General features: G+C 46.7%; 1 protein-coding gene across 12 annotated transcripts in view; it reads left to right on the top strand.

Moving 5' to 3' along the window:
- CADPS (calcium dependent secretion activator) overlaps positions 1-20,242 on the top strand; it is a 220,195-nt gene that overhangs the window by 30,327 nt on the left and 169,626 nt on the right. For all 12 annotated transcript variants that reach the window (XM_086470043.1, XM_086470046.1, XM_086470045.1 and 9 more), the window contains exons 2-3: positions 13,426-13,539; positions 18,009-18,341. In XM_086470043.1, coding sequence (XP_086326169.1) covers positions 13,426-13,539; positions 18,009-18,341 — 447 coding nt within the window. The remainder of the gene's footprint in view (positions 1-13,425; positions 13,540-18,008; positions 18,342-20,242) is intronic.

The raw sequence follows: 20,242 nt of genomic DNA on the forward strand, positions 1-20,242 counted from the left end.
GAATGTTTGAGTTGGAAAAAAAAAAAAAAAAGGCAATCCATGCTGTAGGCTGAGGTGAGCCGGAGTTGCTGGGACTGTGTGTGCATGTACAGAACAGCGTGGGATCTGTTTTGTGGGATCTGTTTTGTGGGATCAGAGCACACTGAGTCCTGTGCTCCAGCTACCACCGAGCTCTGGGATCTACCACCTGCACAGACCTGCTCCCAGGACATAGCCTGTTCCTCACGCTTGCCGGGAGGAAGAAAATGCAAGTAGTGATTCAATACATTGTGCTCGTTTTGGGAGCTTATCTTCCCACTTTTTGTGGTTTTGACTCTTATGGTTTCAGTGACCTCTTCCAGGGCTCCTGGGAGCAGAAGTGAAGCTCCAGCATGGAGAATGCTGTAGGCAAAATCTAGCACAGCTGCCTTTTACGAAGAATAATTTGATTTTGTCTTTTCCTCTTTCTGTATGCCCACGTGTTTTCTGCTCCTACAAACACTCCTCTGAAATTATATGCTTCAAATCTGCAGTAGCTGTGTTGCTTTTTGTGGGGGTTTCAATTTTTACTCTCAATGTGCAGACAAACTCATTCCTTGATGTAGTAACAGACAGTTCTTCCCTCCTTCCCTTTAGGACAGTGCTCCACTACCTCTGTGCTCGCTCCCTTCCCTCCTTCTGGGCTTTTTCAGCCAGCAGTAAGGTGGCATAAGACACGTAAGAAATCTGGATTTTGGGCTTGGACAACATATTCTGGGAGTGTGTTGAAAAGGGTATTTGCTCCATCTGTTACATCCCCTTCTGCTGCAGGTCACTGCACTTGTAGCATCAGCTTGCAATTCTTCTTGTCTGCATGCATGCAACCTACAGCCAGGGAGGAGCAGAGACAGCTCATCCGAGGGGAAAGGATAACGGGGGCAGCAACCCTCCCAGCAGAAATACCCAGAGCTCATCACTCAAAGCCTTAAAAATATCCTGCCTCAAGCCCAAAGAAGAAAAATAACACTCTCTTCTTTTTAGGACAGCCTTCAATATACTACACTGCACAGGAATCCTTAAAACAGCTTTCCTAGCTTTAAGTGAGAGCGTAGTCATGTGTTTTTGGAAAGTATCTTTATGTAGGGCCATATGCAACTGGTGTATTGAAAACTGCCAGACTTCCGTAGTTAATATATAATAGTGGTACCAAACTTGCTTTTTCTGGGTTTGTTAGAAATAACTGTCTCTCACTGTTGACCAAAAAAGGCACTACAAGCCATCAAAGGCACAAAAAAAGGCTTTATTTATGGTTTGGGGTTTTTTTGTTTTTGTTTTTTTTTACTTCTAGCTTACCAGTAGTGTCTCTGTCTCCAGGCTGGGTTGCAGATGGGTGCTGGGGAGGCAGGTTGGACCAGACCAGATTTGGCTGCATTTGCTTTCTGTGCTAGGGAGCCAGCATGAAATATTTTTGCAGTTGGGTCCCGCTGCATGGGGCTGGATGGTTGGTTCGGGGTCACAGCAAGCAGCTTTGGGGGGTGTTATTTAGCTCTAATTAAGCTTGGCAGGAGGCAAAAGGCAAAAGACAACCAGCATGCCAGCTAGAAGCAGCAAGGGCAGAAGGATAGTCACTCGGGAAGCTAGGATGTCCCTCTTGCCCCTGCCAGATGCCCCCAGGGATGGTTCCATGGACACGTTTGTTATGGCATTGCTTCTTCCACTGTGCCTGTGGGTTTTGCTGTGGGGAAGGTCCTGGTGCCAAGCTGTGCATGGCCAAGACACCTCTCCCTGGAGGTCCCTGTCCATCCACTGGTTCCACAGCGGATACCCCTATGTTGCAAGGCTCAGACCAATCGCTGCAGACTCCAGAGCCTGTCAACCAACATTCTCTTGTCTTAAAAACTATTACTGAACTCCACACCTAATTTCATGTGAGCAACTAATTGTCCTCTTTGCAGATGCCAGCGCAGGACCCGCACACGCTGCGCATGCACTGTAGTGAACTCGATTTCCTGAGCTATGTTTCATTTATATTTACAGCCCAAAGCTGAGAAAAGGCCACTGCTTCCTCCAGCCTCCCCTGCCAAGGGAAATGTGTTCTGAGCCTGGAAATCTGAGCACTTGCTTGAGCTTAACTAGCCACGGTGGTTGTGTCCCCATGGGGTGCACATCCCATCTTTGTGATGCTTCAGATAACTTGCAAGGGTTTCCCCTTTCATTTTCAGCCTCCTGATGTAAACTGGGTCCAAAGACTAGGGCTGTGGAAAAAAAAAGGATCATTTTAACAGTGCCTTTCCTTAAAATAAATAAATCACCCCAGTGGAACAATGTTATTGCAAATAATGTTCCCTAATGTCTTTGAAGGAGCAGACATTCTTTCTCAGCTATTTCAAGTACATACCAGCCACCATGCAAAGGTATATTCCCATGTTTCTGCCTAGGAGTGGGCATGGAAATTTGAAATGCTCTGTTTTCTTGCAGTAGTTTGCTGCCTCAGAACAAACTACCTTTTACCAAACTTTTTCTTCCAGCTCCAAACAACATACCCTTGTAAAATCTGAGATTACTCACTTTAGCAGGAAATATGAGGAGGAGGAGGTGCACTACAGTTTCACACCTTTTCTCTCTTGTTTTTCCATCTAGAAACAAGTTCTGTTCTGGCTTGACTGATTGATTGAACCTTTTTCAAGTACTGTCTGAAGGAGACAGCTTATCTTTTCCTGGATCAGAGATGTGTTTGGCTCTTAAACAGATTTTCTTAAGCTCTAGAGTGTTTTCTTTCTTTTTGTTTGTTTCCTGGAAATCATAGCACATGCACAGAATAAGGGAAAATTTCAAACACGACAACTTGTACTTAGCCAGAGTCCCAGCATGTAATAGGTCAGGTTTCTTGATGGGCTGCTTTGAAAATGTGCTTTCTTTGGAAAAGAAATATTGCTCATACCTGCATAGGTTCCCCTTCCACTCCACCAGTGCAATTTCAAGTTGGTTTAGAGAGCAGCCCTCTGTTTTGGGGGGCTGGTAGTTCCCCCAGCTCTTGGCAAAGGGCCATGGGTGTGTGCAGGATGCCCGCAGCAGGGCTCACCACTTCAGCCTTGTCTGCCTGGAAGCTTCTCTCCGTCTCTTGCCTTCTTTTTCAGTCTCATCAAAGATACTGCCTCCCCTGCTAACTTTGCCAGGCTGAAAACAGCACTTTCACAGAGGCTGGGACACACCAGGAGTCCTTGAGTCTCCATTCATTTGTCTGTCGCTTCTGCTCAGTAAGAGCTGTTTTTAAAATAGCTCGTGACATGGAGGAGAGTCAGAGTTTAATGATGAAAATGGTACAAAAATAAATTCAGTGATGGAGGATGTACTTCTTCAAAAAAAAAAAAAAAAAGACAAGACTGGATTTTTTTGTTTGGAGATCTGAAGTGTCGGCAGGAGATCTTTAGCTCTGGTTGTTTAATGTTTTCAAGTCAGCATGAGCTGCTGTATACATTAACCAGGAAGGACGATTAGCTTCTGCAGTATGTAGGGTCTGCCTGGAGTGGGAACACAGAGATGAAAATAGTTCAAATAATGATTTAAAAGTGTCTCTCTAAAAGTAGCTTGCTTTTCTTCTTGGATAGCCCACCATCCTAGTCTGAGAGGCTCTCGGTCTTTTCACGCACATAGCCACTTCTGGAGAGAAGTGAAGTGCTGTTATTCTCTTTTCACAAATGGGAGATGCGGCAGAAAAGCAGCAGACAACTGGGCTGTTGGAGAGCGAGGACTTGCCTGGGTCCTGGGACGCTGCCCTCTTCTATGAGCGACCCACCAGCACGGACCAACTTGTGTTCCCATCCCTCACCTACTTTTCGGATTCAGTTAGTTTATGAATGGATATTTAACCATCCTTAGGTTGTGCCTGGGATCTCCAAGCACAGGACATACCAAACATCGCCTAGCCTCTAAAGTCCGAGAACGGAGACACGTGGGTAGTGTAGGCAGCAATATGGGTTACTGATCTTCAGAGTGCTGTACTGTCCGAATAGCGCTGACCGGGGTGGTGGGAAGAGGTTCTCCACTGTTAATTACTCCTCAGGAGGGGCTGGCAAAGTGTCCCTGGTCAAAGGGCTTTGACCATGTTGATCAACTGAGTAAAACAATTCACTTTTATACAGTTCTTTCTTTGGGGCACCTGGACATCATTTGTGAATGTACCTTTGCAGTGCTTGTAGGAGATTTTGCGTAAAACTTTTTTATTGCTAGGTAAATACAGCATCAGCTATCTATTGGACATGATTGAACTGAGAGATTTTACATGCCTGTCTCAGTGATAGAGCAGGAGGCTTAGGGCTTGCGGCCATTGGGCAATAGATGTGCAGCATCCATACCCCAAAATTACTTTTTTACTTGCCTTGTCAGTAAGGCTGTAAAACATCCAAGTTCTGCCAGTTGTCTGCAGAATATTCTGAAAGAAATATGTGTTCTAGTAGGTTCATAGCCCAGCCTGTCCCTGACTTTTCCATGACACCGTATGGGTGACTCATGGGAAGTTCCCCAGCTCCACACCATGCCCTTCCACTGTGATGCACTCTGTGGTCTTGAGGCACAAAAGTATGTGAGGCAGTGTCAGAAGCTGTGTCACATCAGCACTCAGAAGCTTCAGGAGACCATGTGTTGTTTTACATCCAAAAGAAAAATAGAAGGAGTGAAAATGTTACTTTCCAAGACTGCCTGTAAGGCTTGATCCTTTGTCCTGGGCTAATTTTTTTTTGGAGGTCACAGAGCAGCAATGGACTGTACCTACCACACGTACTGCACTGTTGAAGTCAAAGGGCAGGCCAAGCCATTTCTATTGCATTTGCAGAGAGCTCCTACGCCAGTCAAAGCAAATGTGACTTGACCTGCACCTCTGGCCAAGGCCCTTGCTAGCAGGGTTCTCCAGAGCAGGCTGTGTAAGTGGTTGTGTAAGCAGCTATCGGGACTTGGGGTTAACCAGAAGATGTCTGGGACTGGGAGGGACCAAAGAAGGTGTTTGGGCCAGAGAGAGGAGAGAAGCCAGCTGCAGGGTCCAGCCTGGAGGAAACCTTAGGTAAATAAAGGGATTTGTCTTCTGCCTTTGGGCACTCAGAGGGGCGCCCAGTGTTGGCGGCTTTACACATCTGCTGATCCTAGACACCCTCCGCTCTATTTGCCTCCTGGTTTTATTTGCTAGTGTATTTCTGCTAGTATTTTTATGGGTTTGGTTTTTTTCTGTTTTATTAACAGAGTAGCTACACTTTTACCACAGGCAGGATGATGCTGGCCTTTCTGCTGAAAGCTGCCAGATCACAACGGTGTGTTTTATGCAGCAGAGCTCACCAGGCAAGGCTCCTGTCCCAGCAAAAGTCACCAGGGATGTTTCTTAGAGCAGCAATTGCTCCTCAGCCCATACTCAGTCACTGGGCTAGTATTTCATCATTGCTATTCTTGCTTGTATTTTGTGCTGGCTTCTCCATTCTTCTGAGATCAAAGTCATATTTTTATTGATCAATAAAAAAAATAGGGGCGTGTATCTGTTTGATCATACACAGAAAAATACCCATCAGGGCTAGCTTAGTCTGTTGGATCTATTGCAAGCTCATTCTGCTTAATGGCTTGCTTAGGTAAAATAAGATCAAAGTTGGAAAAAGTCCCAAGTTTTCTGTGCTCTTATCAGGTGGCTCCATCTTGGGGTTATGCGATTGCACACCAGCTGCAGAGGAGGGACCAGCCAGGAGAAGAGAGAGATGGTAGAAGGAGGAAACTTACAGACAGGAGCAGAAGTTCCTGAAGCTGTCAAAGGTGCTTCTTCCAATAAGCGTGGTTGATCTTAATGGAAAAGGGGACCCTTTGCAGGGGGGAGATGCAGGATTGGCATTTGAGTGTTGGATGGACACACCAGTACGACAGAGGTAGCAAGTGAAGCAGGCAGTGGCAGGGTATCTTCTTGTATGTCTACATCTAGGCTTGCCCTGTGGTAGCAGGTTGGAGAAGGATGGTATAGCTTGGGAAGCACCAGGGAGAAGGTCGTCATGGCAGAGGCCCAGTCCCAAGTCCTGGCTTTACTTTCCTCTTTTCGCATTGTGCATCACTGTGTTTCAGAAAGCAGGAGCAGCCATAATAATGTTTTAGGTTTTTCACGTATGTCAAAGAAGTGTGCCTAGCTGGCAGAGTGAACCACAGAAAAGAAATGCACTCGGGGTTTGAGACGACAAAATAGACCATCCGTGTGTTTCAAAGAGCGCGACTCAAGCCTGTGCTTTGTCTCTTCTGATAAACCTGCTACTGGATGTATTCTGGGGCAGTGGAAAGGAGAGATCTGCTCTGCTTGATCTAGAGGCTCTGTGCCTGCAACTGGCCTAACCAAAGGGATTGATGTTTTACCTTCCCATTACTTATCCAGCAATACTTGAGCCTCTTCGAAGAAAAAATGTTCCAGCAAGTGCCGAAATCATTTAGCAGTCACTGCTCATGCTGCAAAGCTACTGGAGTTTGCTTGTAGTAACGGAGGTAGTGAGAGGTCCTGGCAGAGATCAAAGCTGCTGCTGTGGTAGGACACTGATAGGGTGATAGCTCTGTGGCTGGGCAGAGGAGGGGGCTTCCTTCCTCTGCAGGCAGCTCTGGTGGGTTTTCTCACCCCTTTGGTCAAGTTGCTGAAGCAGATATTTACTGTTAGGTCAGGAAATACTATTCATGTATTGTCGGGCTGCTCGAGTAAGAGGTTGGTTCAGTCTCTGAGCTGCAAATCGGTGCTGGGCTGGTGTATAAGGACCAGGGACTGTTTGTGTTGCTTGTGCCTGAACCCAGCCTGATTTCTGAGCGTAGGGCAGGTGGGTACATAGGAGTGTTGCTCCTTGGAGGATCCCCATCACTCTGACCCATCCCCAACATCACAGGTGGGCTGAGCTGCTGCAGGCAGAAGGGGTTGTATGTGCCTTTTGCTGCCCCATGTGTGTAAACCCAGGCATGGTGATGGCACATTTTCTCTGCAGCAAGTCACTTGGGCACCTCTTCTGAGAGAGGAGAAGGTGGCACCAGGGTTGGTGGCTGGGGATGTGACCAGTGCTTTTCTTGTTTGCCATCCACAAAGGATGAGTGTGACTGGAGAGAGGGCGGGCAGTGTGGATGCACTAGGGCCTGTAAATCATGGACAGAGTGGGGAAGACAACAAATCAAGCGCTCGTGAAGAGGGAATTGCATAGACAGCAGTAGATCAATGGGTGTGTGCACAGTGATCCATGTATGGTCAGACCGTAAGGGAAAAGGACGTGCCGGCTCAGTATCCCTGGAAAGATATATTGTGGCTATCAGACAAAGCACAAAGACCTCTCTCTGGTAACAAATACTAAACTTCTCTGAAACAACCAGAAAATACCCTGTTAGGCAGCTGAGAAAAGTTCCCTAAGACTGGCAGTTAATACTGGTTGCTTACATTAACAGTGAAAAGCAATCCACGTTCAGCCGTTTGCAAAGCAGCCGCGTCTGCCCAGGAGAGTTTGCAATTAAAACCCCAGATGCCAGGGCTGTAAGTCGCTCCCCATGCGGTCCTTTCCCATTGCAGGGAAAGCAGCATCAGCGTGGCGAGAAGCTGATGTGTCTTCCCAGTGCAAAATAACCTGATGTGGGTTTTTTCCTAGTCGCATGCCCATTGCTGGGGCCTCTGGCTTCTCCTCTGAGGCTAGCTCTCGGCTGCTCCGGCCCCCCGCACCTCCTTCCCTTGCTGCCACGTCGTTCATGTCATGGCTGGTTTTTCTGACCGTGGAAGCAGTGATGATGAGGGATGCTTGGTTGAGCTTTTTCCTAAAACGGCTGGTGCTGAGGAATAATAAAATATTTATTAGATGTTACAAAACCAAACCCAGAACAGTGGCACAGTGGGCAGTTAAATATTCCTCCCTGAGGTGGTACCTGCACAGCAGGTGCCCTAAGGAGGAAGAGCTCAGTGCTGCTCTTGGTCGTGTGCTGTGAACTGGTCTCTCCAGACAAAAGCAGAGGTGCTCCCCTGGGAAGTACCTGCAGTCCCCAGCTGAACTGATTCCTGTGAGACATGGGTGATACCAATGGGCTGAGCCATCAGGGACCGGTGTGCAGTGCCGCAGTGCATCCTTACTTCCCGGCTGCAAGGCAGACCCTTCCAGCGGGATGTGCTGGGTGCAAGGGCACCGTGAGGCCTCAGTGCACCGGAACACCCAGTCCTCGATCAAAGGTGTTTAAGCGTGGCAGTAAAGGGGGTCACCTCTCTGCCACAGGGGTGCCTTTCACTTGAAAACCTCCTCCTACAGAGTTCCAACCTGACTGTTATTCCAGCAGCCGTCACAGTGATGGATATGGCTTTATTAGCTGGCTTGAGTACACATACAGCTGCGGATGGGTTATTCTGTAGCCTGCCACTGACAAATCAGAGGTTAGCCCTGAAACGTTTGTCAATCTACAATCTAGGATGACCTCTGCTTGCAAATCTTCTGTTGGATATGGTACTGCCATAGCATAATGTATGTTGCAAGGGACTTCTGGAAGTCTCTGGCCTAATTCCCCTGCTCAAAGCAGGGCTTCCTCCCAAACCAGATCATGTTCATGCAATTAGGTTGTGAAAATTTGCAAGGCTGGAGATGCCATAGCCTCTCTGGGCCCCTGCCTCAGTGCTGGACCATCTGCACTGCAACATTACACAATAATTATTATAAATTCTTATAAAACTCTCCTTTCTACTAGCTTTCAAGGCATGTCATCTGTGGCTCTTGGACATATAACACTGTTGATGGGCATCATACAAAGCTTGGAAAGACAACTACCCTGCGAGTGCAAGTCATCTTGTTTCTTCACACATGCAGATTTGAAAGTTCACTTTAAAAGAGTGAAAATCTGCAGAGGTTGTTCTAGTTCTTTGAAGTTCAAAGCACGTAAATCTGAGACTCTGCTTTGAGCCCATCCATGATACATCTTTAGGTATAAAACCCAAATCCAGCTAACGTATTAGTGTGTAAAGTAGACCCTAAGCAGTGAGCTGTACGGCCGTACTTACTGAAGCATGCTTTGACACAGCAAAGCGTTTTGGAGAGAAGATGGATTAGTGAGGCACGTGGCTGTGTATAACTTTTTTCAGAGAACTTTTCCATGGCAAACAGCTCCTCTTTGCAATGCTTGCGTTCCGCTGGTGCAGGCAAGGGAGTCTGGAGACAATGCACAGAGATGGTGCCAGCTGTTCGCTGGCTGGAACGACTCTGGAGAAGGTGCCATGGCTCCGTGTGTTCAAGTTGGGCTCTGAGTCAGATGGAACATGTGCAAAAATTACATGTAGCAAGAAAGCTGCTGGTGAGTGTTTGTCCCGAGGAGGCTGGTGTGCCATTTGCGGAGATCTGCGTCAAGCAAATTCAAGAAATTGCCTCTGTGATTTGCTTATGACCTTGGTGGGGACATGGCATGTGTCAGAGATTGTTCCACCCCATTTCTGGGGTCACCAGATTGTGCTGGGCATGCAGTTTCTCTTTTTTTTTTTTTTTTTTTTTTTTAATAAAGAAAGTTAGACCAAGAAGGTAGGAAACATTTGGATGCCCAGATCTAGTCACTGGTGAGCTTTTCCCCATAATTTGTCTGCTGTGGAGAAGACCTCTGCCAAGTTTCTTATAAAAAGTTATACAATCCACTAGGGATGCCAGCCCAAAGCTGTGTGGGTGCCCTGCTTCATACCTGTGCCAAGAGTTCATCATCACTGACTCAATTAATTACATTTTAATATGCATGTGTATATCAGGCAACTTAAGTACTTACATACTTTACATAGATAAAGCCTGTGAAACACTCTGCTGCATAAACAGACCACACTATTAACTTGGGAGAGTTCGCTTGGGTCCAGAGTCGCTGTATGCAAGCAGGGTGTTCTGCAGCCTCAGTCAAATGCAGAAATGACTGTTAATTCTTTAACAGCTGTCACACACTGGAAGTAGTTGTGGGGAAAAGTAGTGAGGGCTGGAAAAGCATCCATCCACTGCACTACTCCTGCTTACTCCTAGCTCTCTGCTTCCCTCCTGTGTGACAGCATTTGGATTTGTATTTGCATCAGGGGCAGGGCGCCTCTGCCCTCCACCAGCCTCACGCCTGCAGGGGTTGCAACCCAACAGGGTTTCACCTCCTGCCGTAGCTGGTGCAAAGGCTGCGATACTGTACCGATGTGCTTTGAAGAGGAAGTAATTCTGTTTTCCGCTATTTGTAAGCATGCTACAGAAGGTAACTAAGTGAGAAGTGGTTTGTATTGGCCCCATAAGGGTCTTACTGGATCTGCAGAAGCTGTTGGCTTGCTCTATGTGGATTTGTATCTGATCACTGGTGCCTCTGGTAGCGGGAGATAAAGTAACACCCCTGCCTTTAAAGCAGTTAAGCTTCCAGGTGAGTGGTCAGGGTGTGTGCTCATCTAGGCTTGTGGATGGGCTGGTGCCATGGCTTGGCCCTGCTTACAGGCTTTGGAGTGTGGTGTTGGGGCTGAGGCTGCTCCCCTGCCCCTGTCCAGCCTCTGCTGGGGAGGTGCTGCCTCCCGGCTGCCCGAGGGGCAATGCTGGGGTTCGGCAGTGATGCCCTTGGAGCCTGACAAGGAGGGGAAGAGGCATAAAATAGGAGGTGTAGCATGCTGGGATGATTTCGTTGAACCTGTGGGCCTGACCACCCTCTGCTTCCCGGCTGGTTCTGACTTTCTGCACCAGGCGTCTGCTGCTGTGCTGTAGAAGCTAAATTTGAAATGAAAGCAGTTAAATTTCAGCTCAGATTGACTGCTTTCTTGATAATGTCCGTAACAGTGGCACAGACACAGATCGATACACCAGTGCTGCTTCACGGTCTGGTGAGGATGGAAGACCCAAGGGTCCCATTAGCAGGGGACTGGGCCGTGCTGCAGCCTGGCGTGATCAGAGAGGATCTCCTTTTCCCTGGACAGGGAAAATACTTGCATAGAGCTTGGGGGCGAGGAGGAGGCAACTGACGCTCCACAAGAGACAAATCTGATGATTCATTTTCACAGCGCCCAGGAGCTCATGTGCGAGCTGCGTATTGGGAGTTTCTAGGAATTTCAAGAAGCATCACTCATTTTGAAGGTGGCCCGTTCAATATTGAGGAAGGAGCAGAAAATATTGCTGCTAGATGGCATTATAGGAATTGAACAAGCAAGGACTTCTGGAGGTTGTCCTAAGAAACAACCTGGAAAAAACCATGTAATAAAAATGCCATGCACATTGTTAAAATCCCAAATGAAAAGTCTCTTATCTCAAAGTGTCTGTGCTCTTAGTATGGCTTTTCCTGTGCCTCAACACCCTGATTTCAATGTTACCTGTAGTTTTCTTGTTTCTTTTCTTGGTTTCTTGTGGCCTCTATTGCCCTGTCATTTCTGTCTGATGTTCACAACGGTTGCTGATACAAAATCATCAATACTTTTAATTAACATCCTGCTTTTCTCTTCTTTCGTGTAATTAAATGCTTAATAAAAACAGACCTAGTGCCTTCCCACAGCTGTCTCCCACTCAATCACTACATTGTCTCTGGCGCCTCTTGTTGCTGACCCGGTTTTCTTTTCAAATCCATCAGGAGCTTCCATCAGCTTAGATAGATTTGGAGCCTGCTTTGTGTCTGATGCTGTGTGTACTGCCCAAGGGCTCGTGATGTCTGGGGTGCTACTGGCAAACACCACAAAGGGTTTTAGGTGCCTGACGTGGCAGATGGACTCTTAGAGCCAAAAATTAGATCCTGCCAGCCTTAAAGCCAGGAGCTTTCAGCAGTGATTTTCCACAGGTCTCAATGGTGCCCAAGGCTGAGGCGGATCAGGTTAGAGGGATGGTCCTTGCTCCAGCCCTGTGATGTGGAGCCTTGTTGCATTTGTCAGACCCTGTGAAGTCTGGACTGCTGGTTTCGGGGTGGGAATGACCCATCTTTCCAGTACCTGCAAGGGTGGCAAAGGCTGTTCCATATTTTCTGAAGCGGAGCATATTGAGTCTTGCTTTAAGTCACTTTGATGAACACCTCTCCATAAGCACCAGGATAAACTAATCTCAGATTATCACATCAAATTACCATTGCTCACTAACCCTTCTCAGCATGGTGTTACAGAATTAATTACCAGTATTCATGATGTTTGTTATTGCAGTCCCTAAACACCCCACGTAGAGTATCATCTAGATATAGTGATATTTATTGTTGCATTTTCCAGGTGGTCCCTCTCCTGCTTTTTATCACTAGGTGTGTTTGCCAGGCCTCATTATGCTCTAGTTGTTTGGATCTCTGTAGTTTTTGATACTTTATTCAAAGCCATTTAGACACTTACAGCGATTAATTTTATTTTTCTCTTCCATTCTAATGGGCTGATTTCTTCTGCTGGCATACAAGTGCGAAAAAAAACCCGCTCTTTTGTAGACCTTTTGGTCATTAGTAAATAGTGGTCCTAATTCTTATTGCTTTCTTTCCCTTTAAGTTTGAAGTTGTCATACATGCATCTTGTTTGCTTCCTTCTTTTTTGTCTAAATTAGTTCTTATCCTCAAACCTGAAGTATCCATGTGGTAAACCAGGCACAACTACAGTTAAATGCCTGCAGCGCTTCAGCATGAGTGTTATCTGCGTCTTAAAATATTGTGCTGGCATTGCTGGTACATGACTTCTGTGCCTGCTGTGACTTCGACTGTACTACAAGCTGAAGAGGTGGGAGGGGGTTAGCTATATCTGTTTCTAAACTGACAGATAAATTGGCAAAATAATGGCATGTTATCTTACAAGGCTGGAACAAACCCTTGTAAACTTTCTATTGATGTCATTGTGACAAAATTAGAACTGTCTTGTAAGTTATATCAGCTGTATGTTGGGCAAAAACTGTTTTAAGCAGCAAAAAGACAGCAGAGAAAGTCCTTGCTAGGATGAGGAGAACAGGTTTGCCCTTGTATTATTTCTTTGGCATTAAATGGCATTAAATTCTTTCAGCACCAGTCCTGACTGGTGCTTTATACGTGACAAGCTCAAAGAAATGAGTGAGGGAAAAAAAACAAATGAGGAAAGACCAAGGCCCCGGAGTGCTGATGAGTGCTGTCTTCAACAGCCAGCTCACAAGGCTTCCCATTCGGTGATGAAATCTCATCTTCTATAGGGGAAGAGACGCTAAATGGGGAAGAGGTTGCACGGAAACAGTCTCTTCCAAGCATGCCACAGCAGCTTCCTTTTGACTTAGGTCGATCTGAAGTGGTAGAAGTCTTGTGTGCTTTTTATGATGGCAAAGTTGTTTAGAAGTGATATTCAGGGTGACTTTAGGTGCTCACAATGCTTAAATGAACTTGCCAGAGTGCACGTGTGTGTGTACCCACACGTGGCTGACTCCTCATCTATTGCTGTTGTCCCCAAAGGAGAGCAGAGGTGCACATCATAAGCACCTTGATAAGATATTGCAGGAGAATTAGTGGGGTTTTTCCCTGTATGTAAACCTTTCTTGACTAATTTTTTCCTTTTGGCATGTTTTGCAGATAAGTAAGCAGCAGCTGCAGACAATCAAAGATCGTTTCCAGGCCTTTCTCAATGGAGAAACCCAGATTGTGGCAGATGAAGCGTTTATAAACGCCGTCCAGAGCTACTACGAGGTAAGGAGAGACAATACAATATTTATATGAATCCCTGTTCTCACGCCTTTTCACAGATGGGGTCGAATTCTGAACTAATGGATTGTCCTTTATCAAACTGCACAAAACAAAGGCAAGTGCAAGGCTTCTTCCATCTGATGTGTCTGGTGCATCACAAGATTTGTGATGTTCAGGGTTTGAACATGCAACCGTACAGCAACTGCGACAACCCCTACACCATGGTGTATCCTATAGCTTGGTTATGAGGAACGTTGCCCTTCCTTTAAGATGGAAGATATCTTCCTGATACTTTTGAACAGCGCACTCTAAAACAGGGAAGATGGCACAATAGAAAATAAATATCACATGCTTCCTATGAAAAATACCAAGACAAAAGTGGGCAGCGTGTTCAGTTCTTGCTGAAGCTTTTGCGTTGTGTCTAATTGACTTTGGGATTTTTAGCAAGAGTCTTGTCTTTTCTCTTCAGTATGACAAGGGTTGTAAAGCAAAGGGGTAGGGAGAATAACATGAAGCATCATTCATAATTGTGCAAAAGAATAATTATGAGTGCCTGTCTTTTTGCACCTCTTTGTATGCAGCCCTTAATGCTGCCTTTCATATCTTTTCTCAGAAGGAAAGAGCTGCTGTTTTTGAAGGAAATCGGTGCTTGTGATTTGTATGAGGAGTGTCGCTTATTTTTTTTGCTAGCCTTTCTGCAAACCATTTCTCTTTCTCCCTAGAGCCATTCTGTCATAAAAGGTGAAGATTTTGAATTGCCTACATAAAATATTTCTCTGGAAGTGGAACCTAAGAGGGGGGCCAAAATCAGATACTAAAACTGAAGAGAATTTTAACTCTATGAAAAATGGCAGCAGATGCTTCTGTGTGAGGAAAGCAGAAATTATCTCTGGATTAACTCTATTAAACCAGCCTAGGAATCACTGCTCCATCATTCTCTGTACAGGAAGGAACCTGAGAGTAATTTACATCTCTTACCAGGAAAGAAATTGCCAAGGGATCGTCAGTTTATCACAGCTTCACCAACAGATGCTCTCGGAGAAAGTTTTCAAGATGGCGTGAGCTGCATTTTAGGATGTAAGAGCAGCATAATCTGTTCAGATAAGACTATTGGGCAGGAAAAAGAAACTGCTTAAAAACAGGCAAAATACATCCCTGTTTCACTGGTGGGTCTGAAAGTGTGTTCCTGGCCAGCTCCAGAAGTCCTGTGCTGTATAATTATCCCAAGCGATCAAACTTACAAAGAGCAGTTGATCAGCACCAGACGTCTGTAAACCCTATGTCTTCAGTTCCACTGGACACTCCACTGGATCTGTCCTACTTAACCAAGGCCATAAAAAGCGTAATGCGTTGCTCTGTGTCCTTTAGCGCAACTTTCTTTTTCTTCTTTTTAACTGTTGGTCTCCTTTAATTTACAGCCATGTACTTTCAGCTTCTGTGCAGCTGTAGCATGGTTGTGTGTGTGTCTTCCTTGGCTCCATCTGCAGGCAGAGCATCACCACAGAAAGCCTCTGGCCCCTCTCGGTGCCTGAGCAGTGTTCCCTGCTGCTGATGTTCTCCTTCCTCCCTTCTCTGCAGACAGGTGCCCACCCTTGGTCGAGCCATGGTGCGATCGCAACAGATCCTGCTTATCTCAGCTCCTGCAAATCTGAGTTTTGTGCAATTAACTGTCCCTTGGATGGATGCTGTCTAGAAATCAGTGTTTAAAACTGACTTTTAAAGCTGCATGATGGCTCAGAAAATATTAAAACTTGGCCAGTTTCAGCTGAGCAAAACCCCATCTCTGTGCAGGACATGGCTGGTGTTTCTCAGGGGTCCACTTACTAACAGTGCAGAATAGGTTCACTACCTGGGGAATGATTTTTTTGCTGGAGAAAGAAAGAGGTAAAGGTGACATTGTAGGTCGGGAATGCATTTGCTCTTGGCCCGAACGTGTTTGCGTGGCCACATTCTGCTGTCAGGTCTGCTGTCAAGGGGTAAGCGTGTGGTTGTCGGTCTTAAGACTAGTTCACAGGCTGCTATCAAACTAAAAGATTGAGTGGCCTGAGCATCCTCTGCTGCTGGTCTGCAAAGCACCACTGTGCCTTCAGGAATGCCGCGGACCTGTGTGTGTGAGACAGGCCCAGCACACTCTTAACAGACACTCCAGGAGAGTTTTTCTCATGTTCTTTTACTTCAAATGAGTAAAGCTTCATCTGTCAACCAGCACTTTATGCAGCAGTCCCTTCAGCGGGTATTGTGGAAATACTTTTCCACTCTGCTGTGGGCAGATAGAGCCAGGGCCACACATGGAGATGTCGGGTCTCATCTACGGACATGGCAGGAGATGCCTGACCCAGCTCACAGAGGCCAGTTGTCTTCTCCGTGCGCTGGTGTATGCAGCCACGCTAGGATTTTGCTCCAGCAATTCTTGACTCCTGGCAGTCCTACTAGGCATTCTTACAGCCAGGCGATTCACCTGATATTTTCTAAAGAAAGCAGCTCACTCTGCAGGACAAAACACCTCTTTCATCTTTTTTTATCTTTCTATTTCATGGTCTTTTTCTGCTCCTTTGTGTCTGGCGCTCCACTGTGCCTGCCTCCTCTCTGCCAGCCACAACCCTCCTTTTCTCTGCTGGCTGCTGCTCCACACCCAGGGAGGATAAATAAGGGCTATGGGGAGATGGGGAGTCGGATTCCTCTGCTCACAGTGCCATCACCCCTCCAGTAGGGGTGAGGACCACAGATGACAACAGGCACTGGTGCTGGCAGGTGTGGGAGGTCATTAGCATTGTTGCACAGGGTCAGGCCAAAGGTGCCTGGAGCGGATGATTAGAGAGAGGGGAGGGTGTGGGAGCCGAGGGTGCTGCAGTGGGGTGGTTTGCCATGACCTCCCACCATTTCCAGCAGTCAGTGTGCTAGGGAGTTCCTCAGCTGCACTGGCAGCTTGGATTTTGAGAGCTCTCACCTAATACCTAAAAGCGCCTGCGCACACCCAGGGTGTTATCACTCATATTTAAACTCTGCAAGAAAACAAAATGCGTGCTGGTATTGTTTCAGTGTGGTATGAAGAGGCTGCTGGTGGCATCTTGCCTGTCTTGTTTGCAGGGAGTGCTTTCCAGCAGAGTGATGTTGGAAGGAAACAGCTCAGCTCCTCCTCAGCAGCATTTCTGGGCTGGTCCTGGACCAAAACCCGCTACTACTCCTGACAGATGCCTGTGCCATCAAGCATCTGGGAACATGGAGTGCCATGTTGCTGAGTGGTATAAAAGAAATCTACCATGTCCTTAGGTCATCCTCAAACTCTTTAATTATTGAGAGCTGACAGATACACCCCAGTGCTGGCACAGCTTCTTCCCAGCCTGCTGTATTCATCTGTTCTCAGCATCATTAATAAAACAGCAGTTCTTACTGGGCATTGATTGCTCTCCTGTGCTCAGGGCTTGGGAGAGGAAAGCCAACACAATGTCCCCCTGTCCCTCTCTCACCCTTCAGCTCTGCTTTACTCTCATAGCACCTCTTGGTCTGCAGGGATCTCTTTATGTTTTGACCCTTCTGCTGCTCTTGCAGTGGGAAGAGCATCTTCATCAAATGCCTTCTCCCTCCCTCCTGCTGTCAGCATCCTGCATGTTGCAGGCTGCTCTCTGCAATGCCTTCCCAGGCAGCCTCAAGCCATGCTGAACCATCCTGTACTACTTCAGCAGAGCTGGAGCAGGAAGGGGTTTGGCCTCCTCCCCTGTGGCCATGCCACCTTTTAGTGATCTGAGTTGCCTTGGTGTTTACCCATCGGTTTGCAAAGATCAGGCCATTTGTCCTTTCCTGGGGCGTTTTAACAATTCTCTTGCAGTGCTGGTTGCCCAGGTTGGAAGGACCAGGGTATGGGAGAAGTAGGGACACACATGTTATTTAACTGAATGTAACATTACATTAATTAATACAATGCCATTCCTGTCATCTTGTGACAGCAGGGCAGTCTGCAAAGATCTCCTCCAGTGTAGTAGCTTAATGTAAACCTGGTCCTTGCACTGGTCAGAGGTTTCCTAGGGGCCTGGCTACCAGGATAAATGGAATGCAATACAATGCTGCTGACTTGAGTAGGATGCCCTCTGAGTAGGGCAGAATCTGGCTAAGTGAATATAGTTGTACAATAGCTTCCTTATTAAAACATTTGATAGAGAAAAATAGAACCCTGGTTTCACAAAGGGCGTTTATGTGTCTGGTGAGGTGTGACCACAACATTGCATGAAGTCCTAATTGCATCAAAATGTTCTGTTTTAGCAGACACAGAGCAAAGCTTCACCTGATTTCATTACATTTCCCAAAGTACAGATGAAACCTCTGTCCATCTGACAACGTGTGGTTGTTGAGTGAGGACTTGGAAAGTGTACTGACAGCCAGTTAGCGGGCTTGCCAGCAGTGAAACCGCCTTTTGTGGTAGTTAAGGGGGATTTTTTTTTTAACTGACACCATTTGAAGTCACCCCTTTTTTGCAGGTATTTCTGAAAAGTGACCGTGTTGCTAGGATGGTGCAGAGTGGAGGGTGCTCAGCGAACGACTCCCGGGAGGTCTTCAAGAAGCACATCGAGAAAAGAGTGCGCAGCCTGCCAGAAATCGATGGCCTCAGCAAGGAGACAGTCCTGAGCTCTTGGATGGCAAAGTTTGATGCTATTTACCGTGGGGAAGAGGATCCTCGCAAGCAGCAGGCCAGGATGACGGCGAGCGCTGCCTCAGAGCTCATCCTTAGCAAGGAGCAGCTCTACGAGATGTTCCAGAATATTTTGGGGATAAAAAAATTTGAACATCAGCTTCTGTACAACGCATGTCAGGTAAGGTCCTTCTCCCTGGCTGGGTGGGAATGGAAGAGGGTTTCTTGGGGAAGGGTTTGCCAATGGGAAATACTGCTGTTCTGGACTGGAAACTCTGGGTCTGACCCGACTGGTTTTGAGAGAACTTCCACCAAGGAAGGGGGTTTTGGTTCATGATGGGACTTCTGCACTGCCAGTTTTATTCTGGCTATCCAAGTGGGCCTCCTTCTCTTGCTTGTGTTTGTTTTCTTGTGAAATCCCGTAGGATTGCAGAGATGGGAAAATTTTATTCCTCCAGTCCTGTGTCTGGATGAGCAGGTCTTTGGTGATGCCTAAGTGGGCCGTTTTGCTGTGACATGCTTGCCTTTCCTCTGTCACATCACCAATCTAAATGACAGAAGTACGTTCTTGCAGCCTACGATAACCTTATTAGTACTTGAAGCTCAGATGCCCCTGGGGTGGATGTCTTATGCAAACTTGCTTACTGAGGTTGTACGGGTTCACCTTAAGTAGAGGGAGCCTCTGTGACCCCTGTGTGCCTGTGGTGGAAGGAGAGAGTGTCCCAAGCCCCCGTGATCTTGGGGCGGCTCTGCTTGCACTACGAATTCCCAGATAGATGAAAACCTTTCCCATTCCTCTCTTTTCTCCCCCAGTAAGAGCCAGTTCCCAGAAACACGGAGCTGGGGCTCTGCAGTGCTGCTTGCATTTCCAGCAGCTCTTGCTGAGGGCTGTCGGTGACTGTCCAGGTTGCTGGTGACCCAGATTATGGTCCCCTGCTATTGGATATAAATATCATAGGAGGGATAAAGGATGTCAGAGTCACAGGGAGGGTAAGGTAATGCTGTGGAAAGTTTTTGGAGGAGGAGCAGACCTCAGTCTTTTCACCGTAATTCAGGGCTTCAGCTTCTTATTGAAATTAATACATTCGAGACCAATTCTGTCTGTCTTCTGTCTAGACATTTCCAATTCTTTTCAAGACATAGAAAATTATGTTTGATCTGTTTTTTCTCCTGTAAAGAGCTTAATTGTCTTGCGTTTGTTCTTCTTCATCTCAAACCTTAGTGGCAGAGTGGGGAGAAGATAATAAATAAATGTCCCTGAGCAAGGCGTCTTCATAGCAAAAAGGCAACAGCAGGGACTGCATCGGTCCTCATAAATTATGTTGACAAACCAGATTTTGTGCCTCCATCCTCTGTTGGAGGACTTCTTCAAAATCAAAGCCATGTTTTCAATGATGTATCAAGAGCTATGTCAATTTTGCAGTGTTGTTTTTTATAACTTAAACCAACTTGAGCCCTGTGTCTCTCATCCTGCCTTGACCTGTGCTCGGCTAAGGAACTAGAGAGGTTTTTGTGCGAGTGTGTGATCCTACCCTCTTGCTTTGTGGTTCCCAGTGATGCAGAAAACAGTATTTAATCATGGCTGCCCTGCTTTCTGGATGATCTCTGCTTATGAAAGCCTTTCTGGCTGGCACCATGAACCCAGTGACTGCTCTCTGCAAATTGCCCTGTTGCATTGAGCAACCTGTTTCCTGCAGTAGGTCCTGGTTTTACTCTGAAAGTGAAGGATTTAATTCTGGGTCTTTTCTAATACTCAGAGGCAGCAAACCTGTAATTTAAGCTTTTAGAGAAAGATGTAATTTCTGTTGAAAGCAAGTATTAGCACGGGAGTTACTCTGCTTTTAATACCTGGATAGTGAGGATTAGCTATGCAGAAGGGAAAAGCCCTTTATACAAGGCACGGCTCGGAAAGTTGCAAGGCCAGCAGTTGTTCAGCCGCTTGGTATTTTCCTGGGGTACAGTGCGAGTGGTTATAGTGCCATGGTGCTGGTGGGATGGGAGCCTGCCCTGAGGGGAACAGAGGTGGGAGCAGGTTGCTGCTGCTCCTTCTCCCATTAGGTACTGCAGGGAAGGCAGCACTGA

Source organism: Leptosomus discolor, chromosome 9 (genome assembly GCF_034619465.1).
Source record: "Leptosomus discolor isolate bLepDis1 chromosome 9, bLepDis1.hap2, whole genome shotgun sequence".
Lineage (NCBI taxonomy): Eukaryota > Metazoa > Chordata > Aves > Leptosomiformes > Leptosomidae > Leptosomus > Leptosomus discolor.